General features: G+C 36.2%; 2 protein-coding genes across 2 annotated transcripts in view; both read right to left on the bottom strand.

Annotated features, from left to right (window-relative positions):
• The window catches only part of LOC145213619 (intelectin-1-like), a 239,640-nt gene that overhangs the window by 833 nt on the left and 225,328 nt on the right, over positions 1-13,479 (bottom strand). The window contains exon 2 of the mRNA XM_080081983.1: positions 1,588-1,780. Within this exon, the coding sequence (XP_079938109.1) occupies positions 1,588-1,780 (193 nt within the window). The remainder of the gene's footprint in view (positions 1-1,587; positions 1,781-13,479) is intronic.
• LOC145238427 (uncharacterized) lies at positions 3,255-12,262 on the bottom strand. Its single transcript, XM_080101586.1, has 12 exons — positions 11,984-12,262; positions 11,135-11,242; positions 10,118-10,198; positions 9,603-9,618; positions 8,985-9,103; positions 8,369-8,501; positions 7,461-7,552; positions 7,003-7,168; positions 5,596-5,756; positions 4,816-4,965; positions 3,996-4,154; positions 3,255-3,365 (listed from the first exon to the last, which is right to left on the bottom strand). Exons 2-12 carry the CDS (start codon positions 11,240-11,242, stop codon positions 3,255-3,257), a joined length of 1,296 nt encoding a protein of 431 aa, XP_079957712.1. The 5' UTR covers positions 11,984-12,262.

Genomic DNA, 13,479 nt, shown 5'->3' with positions numbered 1-13,479 from the left:
GCTAAACCTGGCTAGAACCAGTTTGAAACAGGAATATTCTGGCAAAAACCCACCGAAAACCGGATTTTTCTTCGATTTTTTGACCCCCGAAAACCGAAAAAAACGGAAAGCCTTAGGTTTTTTTCAAAAATCGGGTCAAAATTTTGTCTCTCCGATTCCAGTTTAAACTGGTTTGGAGGTTCGGTAGGAGGCTAAAACCGGCTAGAACCAGTTTGAAACCAGAATATTTCGGCAAAAACCCACCCAAAACCGGATTTTTCTTCGATTTTTTGACCTCCGAAAACCGAAAAAACGGAAAGGCCTTAGGTTTTTTCAAAAATCGGGTGAAAATTTCGTATCTCCGATTCCGGTTTAAACTGGTTTGGAGGTTCGGTAGGAGGCTAAAACCGGCTAGAACCAGTTTGAAACAGGAATATTCTGGCAAAAACCCACCGTAAACCGAATTTTTCGTCGATTTTTTGACCCCTGAAAACCGAAAAAACGGAAAGGCTATAGCCTTAGGTTTTTTTTCAAAAATCGGGTCAAAATTTTGTCTCTCCGATTTCGGTTTAAACCGGTTTGGAGGTTCGGTAGGAGGCTAAAACCGGCTAGAACTAGTTTGAAACCGGAATATTCCGGCGAAAACCCACCCAAAACCGGATTTTTCTTCGATTTTTTGACCCCCAAAACTAGTGATGTACCGAATCGGCTAAATTTCGATTCGACCGAAACCGAATATTCGGCGGTTTTGCCAAATAAATTCGGCCGAATCAACCGAATCATTTATGACGTCACGCGAAGTCGTACGCTACGCGTTTGACGTGAAAAAATGTTTATCTACCAGGCAGCCAGTGCAAAATAGTTGTGTTTCGTCCTTATTTCAGTTCTGTGAAACGATAATGTGTTGAAAAAGATAAACATTGACGCAATTTTCGTTTTGTTTGGGCTTTTGAAAGATTGCGTGGACTTTAATAAGCAGAAAAGACACGTTTAACGCTTTAAATTTGTGTTCGTAAAAGATTCGGTTTCGGCCGAATCGCAACAAATTATTCGGCCGAAACCGAATCTTTGCAAAAATGATCGATTCGGCCGAATAAATTCGGCAAACCGAATATTCGGTACATCTCTATCCAAAACTGAAAAAACGGAAAGGCTATAACCTTAGGGGTTTTTCGAAAATCGGGTCAAAATTTTGTCTCTCCGAATCCGGTTTAAACCGGTTTGGAGGTTCGGTAGGAGGCTAAAACCGGCTAGAACCAGTTTGAAACCGGAATATTCCGGCGAAAACCCACCCAAAACCGGATTTTTCTTCGATTTTTTGACCCCCGAAAACCGAAAAAAAAACGGAAAGGCTATAGCCTTAGGTTTTATGTTTCCGAATCCAGTTTAAATCGTCCTGATGAGATATTATTTTCCCATGCAACCATGTGTTCAGGTTTATTTTAAAATCGATTAAACCGGAACCTCATTTCGGTCTTGTAGTTTTGTTTTGGTGAAATTGTTTTCTCCGTCTTTTTGCTTCGTGTCATTTTACCAAGTTTAAACTTCAGATTTTTTGCTGATTCGTAAATTCGTTGTGAGAAAAATTATTCAAATATTTAAACTCACTTGAACCCGGAACAGATGGCGCTGGGATTTCCGGATTTTCCCATGGGACGTAAATGAACGAATCCCACATCCACTTCCGGTCGCAGGTTCTCAGGTATGTGTGACGTCACTTCCTGTGGTCCTCCCCGGATGAATTCAACTGGAAGTGCAACGCTCGCATTGAGTCCACTGCAAGGTGTCGATTTGTACTTTGCTGAAAATCGGAAGTTTTTACATTTGGTTTGTTAAATTATTTGATGCATTCTACTTCAATTGTTCACTGCTTGAACTTCCAACATTGCAAGGATGTTTAAATAGTTTTAAGCGTACGTTAATTTTACATCGAAGTATGCTAGAAACATTCACTGTTCGTTCATTTACGCAATTCCTTTTTATACAAAAAGTGGTTTGCGAAATACGAAGAAGCATTTCTTCGTTACGTCCGTTTTTAAATTGTCAAGAACCAATCGCTGGATGATTTACATTCTGTTGTGAAGAGTTTAACAGTGAAATACTGTGTTTAAGCGGTTTTTCCTGACCCTGAATGGAAGCATTTCACTTTAAGAGCGTCCCAAAATTTTATTTACCTTCTAGTGACTAGAATCTAGTCCAAACACTTGCGACCTAACGACGATAGAATGTGTTTTGCAGTTTCATATAAAACACAGCATTTCGATGTGCCATTTTACAATAAACAAGTTTGGGTAAAGAGTTGTATGCAATATATGGTTTGCTTCCCCGCATAGCTTTAGTACATAGATCGGCATATAATAAGTTATTGCTGAATATCTGAATGTTAAAAAAACTTTTAGTTGGTTTGCAATGCAAGTTAGGTGCAGACATTTCTACTTTTGGATGCTGTTAGTTTTTATTTCTGTCATTGGTTTAAAACTAAAGAAAATCGAATAACCCATTTTTAGGTTTTATATAAGCTGTTGCTGCCAGGCATAATATTAAATTTATTGAGCTTGTATTTAAAACACAATTGCCTAAAGAGCTCTATGAACTTGTTATTGGTTTTATGCAAATAAATGGCAAAATGGTTAGTTAGAAAATTTGACCCAAAACTTTTGTTAAACAATTAAATGGGTCGATTTGTAGATTTGTTTTTAATCAATTCGCTGCAAAATAGGAAGCATTTCGGCCACACACGCAATATAATCCCTTGTGACTAAAGTTGAAATCAAGGTTTCTCAATCTGTGCGCCGCGGAATGTTTGTTTTTAGTATAAACATGTATTATTTTATTATATTAAACATTACAAGTGTGTGTAAATAGTTTCAGTAGCGCGTTAATTTTGCATCTTGCTATACTAGAGACATCGTTTTCGTTTGTTATGCAGCTCTTATTTTCACAAGTGTTTTGCGAAATTAAAAAATATATTGAGTCGTTTCTTTTTATGGCTATGCACCACTTCTTGAGTGATTTTCGTTTTTATTGTAAACATGTAATATTTTATTATATTGGTCATAAAAAGCATTTTGAACAGCCACAATAAAGTTGCTAATTAACTTTATTTCAACAACTTTTGTCATGTTGGCTTGCAAAGTCTGCTACGAAATAAAATTTAGTTTGCGACGTAAGGTTGATAAGTTTGAGAACCACTGGTCCAAAGTTTGGACCGTGATTACAATTCGGGCCAGACTTGTCCATGTTAAAAATCTCTGCCAAACCGTACGTTATTCCACTCACCCGAAGAGAATATTCTTTACAGGACCAACAGTGACAAGATGATTTAGAAACCCAGTGTTCGAACTCCATACCGGCGTTAAAATCGGAGAGGTTTCTGATTCCCAGGCCTGCGAACAGATTTCGGGTAACTATGCGCCGCAGTCGCACAAAACTGAATTTCAATTTTCATTGGTTCATATTAATTAGTCGATTTAACATGTTACAGCCCTGGTTCCCAACCGGGGAAAACTTAAGGAGAGAAATTTACTTGAATCTGGTTTGTAAATATACACTTTGGCTCTGTGAATATGATCTGTAATTTCTGTATAGTTGATAAAAGACACAATTTTAAATGAACTTTGTATAATTTAGGGAAACACTGCGTTACGGGGTTCAAAACAGGGAACATATTTTATGCATATCAAAAAACTAAAAACTTGAACTGAACAGTATCTAACCCTTCAACAGGTAACATGGTCATCGACGATCACCGTTTATTTAATGTATTAATGTATTATCTTGTGTTTTCTTATAGGAACTGAAGATGCCATTAGGCGAAATATTCATATTCCATTTAATTCATTAACGGATTTCGTAACTTGGAAAATGCTTTCCATTCTTAGTTATAAAAAACTATAAACAGATGTATGCAAGCTCTTTAACATATGCAAGCTCTCTGACAGTTTAGCTTCCTACATCAAGTCTACTTCTCCTTTTTCAGAATGTATCGTTACATACACAACGGTTCATGCTCCCACCTGTGGACTTGATATAGTAAAGTACACTTGCATGATGCTCGGGTCTGTGGCAGCGTAAACTTCTTGAGCTTTGTACGTCACAGAGAAGACGCCCTGATCGAACGTTCCAGAATACGTCACAATCTCTCCTTCGCCGTCCGCTCCCAGCTCGCTATCAACCTTTAACGTAACACATTAAAGTGCAAATTTGGTTTTAAGCGTAACACAAGAAGGAACAATACTGACTTTAACGTAACACCTAAAAGAACAATATTTGACGTTAACGTCAACGTAACACAAGAAGAACCAATGTCAACATTTTACGTAACACATGAAAGAACAAAGTTAGCTTTTAACGTAACACACAAGGAAAAATGCTACGGTTTACCATATACTACGTATTGCATTGTAAAGAAATTGAAATATTTTGAATTGTTAAGGGAGTAATTCGTCGATAAAGGTTGGAAACCATCAGTTTAAAGTATAGTTTACAATGTCAATTCGACCTCACTTTAAAACTTTAACACTATAACACGGAACACTACATACAGATCTGTTCATAAGTTTGATAATGAAAATAACGGCCCGAATAGACGTAAAAAGCGACATGCTTTATTGTTCAAACGTTTTGTTTCGCACCTTTTTATCATTCTTTTATGCGACTAAAGTGTATATAAATGGGTGCAATTGATGTGGCCTTCATATCACTGATGATGGCATGAGCATTTGCCGAAACGTTTGAAAAATAAAGCATGTCGCTTTTTACGTCTATTCGGGCCGTTATTTTCATAATTAAACTTAAAAATTGTCGATTGCAAAAAAACAGTCGAAGATAGTTTACCTTAAACATGAGCCTAGCGATCGACTCCTGAACCCACAAATACATGAAGAACGGATAACCTGTGCTCGTGTTCAGCGTTACGCCACCTATCGAGTATTTTTCCTCGTACGTGATTGGAAATAATTCTCCATCGTTTAATGAAAAGTAGAGCTGGATAGAAATCATAAGTTTAAACAAATTTATTTCCGTTAAAATTTATAGAGCTCCTCTGGCAATTGTATTTTTGCACAATTGTTATTTACCCTGGTGAAGGCGGCCTGTATATAACGTCAAAACGTCGGGATAAAATTACATTTACCAGAAGTTCTCTATAAAGGTGATATTATGCCTGGCAGCAATAGCTTATATATTATTTTGGTTAACATTTCGAAAAATATCGGTGTTTTAATTACATTCTGACGAGCAAACCCCATTTAGGAAATTGAATAGGGTCTTATACTCTCGACTCAAACTAGAAAAGTCTTTTAAGCCCCTAAAGCATTTACGATTGAACTTATTTGGCAAACACGTCAACATAAAGATCTATGGTTACATGCACTTGTGCAAAAAGGTGAAATTACGACGTATATGTGAAAGTGTTGTAATTTGAACCGGAATCTGGCATAGTTTTCTGGAACCAGCGCAGTAAATATTAAGTAACATGCAAAACGTTAGTCACTTAAAAAAAACATACAATTTAACCTAATACTATCAAGAGTAGGCAAAAAAATCTACCACGCGGTGGGATTCGAACCCACGGTTTGAATTAACTGAATTGTCCAAACTCTTTGTTTTCCTTACTTGGTTCCCAGTGTCGAAAATGTCGGACCCTCCATCAAATATAGCTTGTTTCGCCAGGTCGTCATATTCGTACGGGTTCCAGTTGGGAACGGCGGCGGTGATTTGAGGCGAGATTTTCCGCGTGGCTCGGACGAGTTTGTTGATGTCAAACTTGTTTTGAGCTAAAGAAATATTTATTTGCTGCTGTTTCATTGTAATCCACTATCGTGTGAAAACAATTCCTAAAAAAGCCACCAAGTGTTTGAAGGTTTAGAGTGGACACTTAAATCAACAAGGATTCGAAAATCGCAAAATATGATTTAAATAACTTAGAGGCCATTGATGACATCATTAAAAAGGTTTTTTTACACAAAAAGTCAAATTTTGTTGAACTTTGTGACGTTGACAAACGGTGTTTTACAAGACCTCGTTTCAAGGCAGCACGCAACGTTGTACGTTCACTAAAAAATTACTTAGCCCAGTGGTTCTCAACCTTATGATGTAGTTTCCCAATAAAGTCAAGCAACAAGTTCGAACTTTCCCCTCTGTTATATTTACAATGATGTTTTGTTCCGCGCATTACTGACAATAATGTTCTTTATTCGGTTGAAAATACTTAACTTTGTGACCAAATAATCATTTCTTAGACTTGAGTAAAACCTAAAGCAACAATTTAGGTACCATTGACTTGTACACGTTTCCCCTGCATGTGTTCAAAAAAATGGATTATTTTCCGTATCCGCAGTGTTATGCAACGTTTAGGTTAAAGAAGGAAAAATGCGCTATGTGACACCACTAAGTAAGAACTCTGAAAGCCCAACTTACGAAAAACAACTAGAAGGTTAAACAAGGTTATACATAAACTATACAAACGCATTGCTACATAAGTACAGTGTCGGATTAAGGGTCTGCTGGCCTGTGGGGACATTTATGAGTGGCCCAAAAATCAGGGTTGCCAACTAAAAAACTATAATTATCAGTGTTGCCAAATCATTGTCACAAAGATCGTTGCTGCAACTATAACTCAGGGTACCGTGCAAAAACATGGTGATATAGGCTACCTAACTAAATTACAACTTTGCGCGTTTTTGCGATTGAAAACGCGTTAACTAGTTTTTGGAGGTCAATCTTACGGGGTAAATCGCTTTCAATACACAAAATAATTATGTTGAAAACATAACTAATTTTCTACTGATTTTAAAGTGGCCTGGATTTTTGACTGGCCTGTAGGCACGTGCCTACTTTGCCTAATGGTTGATCCAGCACTGCATAAGTACATTGTTTCTTACCGGTTAAGAACCACTGACTTGGCAGAATGATCTAAAACGCTTGTCACATATACAGTTAAATACGTTTCTAGCTGAAATTTGACAGTCAATGTAATATAAGAAAACAATACAAAATGTCAAATGTCCAGAACAATCTAACCTTGCTTTGTTTTTTCCATCGGGTATTTGTTCTTAAACAGCGAGCGTAGGTTTCCATTATAGTTGGTCAGAAAGTCATTGTTCGTCTTGTACATGACACTCGCCTTGCTCTTGTATTTAGAAGCTGGGGTGTTGTTTGGAACATGCCAGACCATTAGGTTCCTCGCCTGAAATAAGCGTGTTTACCATTAAACTTTAAGGTAACATACCCAATCAGTCAGTTAAATTTGAGAAATAAAAAATAGAAGGAGATTAAGAGCCCAGAGTATAAAGAATATAAACAAATGAAAGAAAAATAGAATGTGCTTAACATTCAATTGCACTGATGTTTAGAGGTATATGCTCAAAATAAAATATTTAGGATTTATTTAAACCCAATATATGAATGTACGGTACTAAAATATTGAAACACGCCATTTATTGACAAGATATAAAAAGCGGACTAAAACACAAAATTACCTTTAAATTGAAATAGGCGGGACTTTTGAAATCATCGCTGGTCGCTGATTGGATGTTACCGAAAATATTTGTGTTTTCCCAGTTTCCCGCGCCTTAAGATATCAAATAGATTAAAGATTTCTGTTGACGTTGTATTGTGTTTAAAAACTATCAAATATTTTGTGCTCTTAAAAATTTTCTGAAACTAGCCGGTGTTTAAATCCGCAACCCTAAAAAAGCAGGGGCAATGCTAAAACAACAATTAAATCTGGAAAAATCTAATAAGAGCACGTTTAAAAGATTTGTTGTAACGCATCCTTCCATAAAGTTATCGATTTTGCGCACTCCTCCTTATTTAAAATGAATTTCACAGTTTTATACAAATGAATATGTACAACTTTAAACCCCCGTTATAACTTTAATTTTTCAAAGTAAAAGACTGTATTCGCAATTTGTATGAAAAGGTCTAATTTTAGAAAACAAACGTTTCAACGCACAGTTTGTTTTAGTGTAAGCTCGACTTTATAATCAAAAGGGATAACTGCCAGAGTACTTGTATATAGAATACATTAGACGTTTCAACAATCTCTGTTGTCATGATCAGTGCAGGTTGTTTAAACGTCTGCATGATGTATCCTATATAACAGTAGTTCTCAAACTGTGCGTCGCGACGCCCTGGTGTGTCGTTTCAATTTTCCAAGGGCGTCGTAAAATAGTTCCGTTTTGTATCTTTTAGTTGTTGTATCAATAAACACAACTTCAACAATGAGATTCCTCAAAAACTTTTAGTCGAAGTCCAGAAAACTTTTCCAGAGGCGTCGCAACAAAAAAAGTTTGAGAACCACTGCTTTATACAGTTCTTTGGCAGTTATTCCTTTTGATTAAATTACTCTCCAAGTCCGTATACAGTGTTCCTAAGTTTAACTTACTGTGAACATATTTTCCGTTCCCCTGTTCACTTGACCACTTATCACCAGTTGTACACATTCCTTGTGGATTATTCTCATGAACGCTCGCTACTAAAGTCCACGGACCTCCAGGACTTTCCATGTCGCAATAGACCTGCGAAGTGAAACCGGATTAATTCTGTTTTATACCGAAAACACCTGAAGTGGCTGCGGTGTGGAAATAAATTAGTCGTTCGGGCTTTGGGCAAGATAAAGATTTAACCCAGTTAATACGTGTTATTTAAATAGTCGCGGTTTAAACCAATGGTTTCCAACCCGGAAGGAATTTTAAAACTCCTGAGGGGAGTACTTTAATTTGAACATGTGTTTTGTAACTAGTCAAAATGATCATTGTATGATTTAGCTACTTTGTAATTTTAAAATGTAAAAGAGCATTTCATTGATAAAGGTTGGGCTTTTATGATAAAGTAGCAACGTGATAGAATAGGGGGCAAATTACGACTAAAATGACCTTACGTTATGTCGTTTTGCTTGTTTTATGAGTTGTTGTTTTTTGTAGAGCTATTTTAAGTGGACCAAATTTTTCGCTTTATACGCGCGTTCTTTGGTATTTGTTTTTTTGTCGAAATCTCGTTACCTGAAACATGGAGCTGTATCGGTCAGGTTTTATGAAATAAACTCCGTCTTCGTTGACCCCGTTTGCAAATATTTCACTGCATGTTTGACCGGGATTTGAGGCACTTCCCCATTCCGCAACTGCGTCAAACATAGTCGTGAAAATACAAATAGTGAAAATCGATACAAAGCAACAATCTTTGATAACAAATCGAGTCTTTTTCACTTAAGCGCTTAATGAGGTTAATATGTAGAACAGATATTTACAACTTGGTGATATTTTTTCGTCGTGTTGTGCAGATTTTTGCCACAACAAATAATGATTCAAAATTATGAACCGACCGACAAACTATTTGACAATAATAAAGCACATAAAATGATATTTCAAAATGCTGTAATTGTTTAAAGTCATTCAATATGTTTTAGGTCATTGTTACTTCCTGTTTGTCGGTAATTCTGCGTCTACTAAATGTACAAGTCGACACTATAAACAGATTATGCCGCAGGCTGGGAAAGCTGCAGATTTTGGGCAAAAACTTTCCAGTTATTAAAGTTGAAAAACAACAAGATTTGTTGCGAAACGAGTTGTTTCAGTAGAAACAGTTTTAAAGTGAAATTAAAACTTTTTCGACATATTTACCTGCACCTGCGTCACCCTGAAAAATAAAAATAAATTAAAACTTTAGAAAATTGCCAGAAAAACAACAAATGTAATCAAAAGAATGTAATCGAAAAAAGATAGGCCTACATATAATGCTGTAAACGCGAAATATGTTAATCTTGAATTTATAAAGATGAATGACTAAATGTGTTAATAAATTTGAATCAATAAGCATAAGGTTCATTATAGTCTTCAATCACCAAGAAACGAGCTGGAGTTCTATTTTAAAGTATATGCAGTATCGTCATTTTAACGTTTGAACTTAAACCGTAGCAACAATAATATTGAAGAATGAAACAAGAAACAAATAGCGTTTAAACTATATCACCTTATTTTGACATTTTTTTCAAAACTTTTGCCAATAGTTCAAATTACTATCCAGCAATAGGTTATTATTTAGCCATTTGCAAAAAACATTTTTTTTTATTTTTGCCTGTAGCATAATCTACAATTAGCAACACTTTATTCAGCAACTTTTATAATATTTTTCTTACAGGAGGTCCTTGTTTTCCTGGCGGTCCAATGTCGCCTTTCGGTCCCGAAAACGGAACAGCATTCTCGGCATCTTGGTCGTCCTGCAAACGCATGATATTAACAGGGCTGACATTCGCGATGTAAAACTAATCTTTACATCAAAAACTGATCGCATGCAACGATACAACACCAATTCGCTTGTTAGTAGTTACCAGAAATAGGCATTTTAAACAAATAAAGTAGTTATGACCGATAAGTTATGACAATTTAAACCGATATACTTAGAAACACTATACACGGAAGAGTGATTGAATCATAAACATAACTGCCAAAGAACTTGTGTATATGGAATACATTTTGCAGACGTTCACTGTCATCATCAGTGACACAAAAGTTACGATAATTTGCAATTTAATGCGGCTTTTGTTTCATATTTTTGAACAATCTATTCGCCCAATAGGTTAATTACCTATCACACTGCCCGATGAAACTAGATCAGCACGCTAATAGCTTCCACAATCATAACAGGACATTTTAATCAACGGAGAGATTATTGCAAATTTGTTGAAACTGGTAACGGGTACGTGAAATCAAGTTTATAGAGCGCTTCTGGCAATCGTATTTTCGGTCCGACGTTTCGACATCCCATACAGGTCGCCTTTATCAGGGTAAATAACACTGAATGCACGTAGTACAGTGCAAGGTAAGCAAAGGATTTTGCTATTTCAAGTTTATAGAGCTCTTGTGGCAATTGTATTTTTACTCTGACGTTTCGACGTCCTATACAGGTCGCCTTCATCAGGGTAAATAACACTGAATGCGACTAGAACAGTGCACTATAAATGAGATCTAAACACAAGCACGTCACAACGCAACAAAAACACCGCCGTTATGGCGCATACGGCGACCCGAATATGACGTCGAAAAGTCGGAATAAAATACAATTGCAAGAAGAGCTCTATAAACTTATTGCTATGCCTGGCAGCAATAGGGTATGTGAAATGATTCAGTAAACTTTGACAAACAATCCAACTTACCCCACGACATGAACAAGCGCATTTTCCAAAATCCAGCAAATGACCTTGACATGCGGTTGCTAGTAGCAACAGAGTCAGCACAAACGTACGCACCAGTAAACAACTCATCTGCAGCAACAAATTTCGAGATGTTGAACATTAGTTTAAAGTTTTCAATATTAAACAAGAATTTATATAGCTTGTATTTGGCGAATAAACTGCTAAATTGCAGTTGCCTTTCATCAGTGCAACGCACTCACAGTATTATTGTTCATGTATCTTGTACATACACGTTCCCTGACAGTGTATTTCTTATATATATATAGGATACTTTTTCGAAACACTGTTCAGTGCAGAGGTCGGCAATCCCTGGCACGCCAGCTAATTTGCGTGTTTATAATAAAATAGTAATTTAACCTGCTTGTTTTCAGTTTTTAAAATGTCATTGACTTAAAATTCAGCCTTACATTCACAAAACGCTCTGTTTTCTCTTTATTATTGATATCTGCTGGCACAAACCACTGTTATTTAGATTTTGGAAAATCGTTGGCACGCGGGTCATTACCACATGGAAATAACAAGTAAAGGTTGCCGACCCCTGGTCTAGTGTTTTATAAGAAATAAATAGATCATAACATCTTAATATACGCTTAAGGGCGTGTTTTAAATATGCTCAGAACATATGCTTGCAATAATCTTTATTCTAAAAGCAGAAAAAAGACATCTATACACTTCGCTTTGCAACAAGCCGTAAAGATGAATATTCCCGCAATTTGCCAACAGACATCTTTAAAATGTGCTAAGTTTTCAAAACTTAGAATTAACAAGCCAACAATGATACAACAATAGCCTGACAATGCGCCTTGTTACCTTTGTTGTTTTTCTGCTAATCTTGATCTTGCAGAAGTTTCAAACAAGCAGTTTTGCCACAGGCGACAGTTAAATCAAAGTAAAGCGCAAATGACTTCAGGCGATTTCCTATCATGTGTCATTTTATGCTTAGCCACAAAATAACGTGACTTTTCGCATTTGCTTGTTCAGAGCATCTTAACTAGCCTTGTAAATCCAATTCCACTTCAGTATATGTCAGTCGTGGTATCGAAAAGAATTGGTGAGGCATGACTTTACTAGCCTGTTACTTTCAACAAACTTAAGAGCTGTAAGATGGCAACATTATCAAATACCGCCATTAATATTTAGCAATATAACAAAACCATTTAATATTTTGCAATGTAGCATTTCTAAATGAAATAAAACATAATGCTACATAAGTAAGGTATAACTTTTCAGCCTGTTACTCCCTATAAACTGGAGTGCCGTTAAATGGCTAACTATATTGCCAAAGTCTTATCAAAAGCTGCACTGATGAGATCCATAGGGAGAAACACTGTGCACTGTCTGCAGCTAATTTAATATTTTCAAACATAACAAAACCATAGTTTTAGACGTAAAACATAATGGTAGATTGGCCAAAACAACCATCAAAGGCGACATGCATTATTCTCACAGGTTTCATCAAATGCTCATGCCATTGTTAGTGTCACTATTTGGCAAAATGTTTAAGAATAAAGCAAATCGTTTTTTTTTTCTATTTGGGTCATTATATTCCACAGGTTAAGGCCACAGAATGCTTGTAAATAGCTTAGTGCATAATGTTTCAAATTATTAGTCTCAATCCTGTTTTACATATCTACACTGACTAAAACAGTTAAAAAGCTAACTTTTCTTCTGTATATTTCAAGTAACAGGAAAATGTAAGCAGAGCCTCTGACAGTTTGTAAGCTACAGCACAATTAGAAGGCAACTTGCAAACTCCACTACTATTTATCAGAAACGTCGCGGCGTCGTTGTTGCACAGGCGCATAGCAAGTTTTACATCCACATTTGCTTAATACCACCTGATCGTAGAATAAACATACGCTTGGCGGTTATGATGTCACAATAGGAATTGTATCACAATAAATAAACATTCGGAAACATATTCTTTTGCATTTTTTATTTAGGATGCGTTTTATTTTTAGTAAATATCTTTTGGAAATCAGAGTTATTCAGATAATTGTCTTGAAACTTTAAAATAATGAGTGAGACTGCTGCTGGTAAGAAGTAAGATTAAAATAAGGATGGTAATCTAATTCTAAATCATGCAATGATATAATTACAATAAAAAAGCCTGCATCACGCTTTTCGAAGAAGGAAGACTATAATTTATGTTTGTAGATTTCAAGCATCAACACTCGAACAGCACTAGCGCAAGCTAGCGGTAAGTGGATATGTCTCAATGTCCTAAGTTTCTCTCTTACATTTTCCGGTAAGTGACGCAACAGAGCACAGGCGTTTAAAAACGAAGTAATTGCTGACTCAAGAAA

This window comes from Phallusia mammillata, chromosome 1, assembly GCF_965637545.1.
Source record: "Phallusia mammillata chromosome 1, kaPhaMamm4.hap1.1, whole genome shotgun sequence".
In the NCBI taxonomy this organism is placed as follows: domain Eukaryota; kingdom Metazoa; phylum Chordata; class Ascidiacea; order Phlebobranchia; family Ascidiidae; genus Phallusia; species Phallusia mammillata.
This window is presented reverse-complemented; position numbering and strand designations above follow the sequence as displayed.

Excerpts from the sequence above, each read along its gene's own strand:
- LOC145238427 (XM_080101586.1), bottom strand. The coding sequence starts at position 11,242 with ATGAGTTGTTTACTGGTGCGTACGTTTGTGCTGACTCTGTTGCTACTA. Across the intron at positions 10,199-11,134 it reads GCGCTTGTTCATGTCGTGGG|GACGACCAAGATGCCGAGAA; the intron begins GTAAGTTGGATT and ends ATGCGTTTGCAG. Across the intron at positions 4,155-4,815 it reads TCGCTAGGCTCATGTTTAAG|GTTGATAGCGAGCTGGGAGC; the intron begins GTAAACTATCTT and ends GTTACGTTAAAG.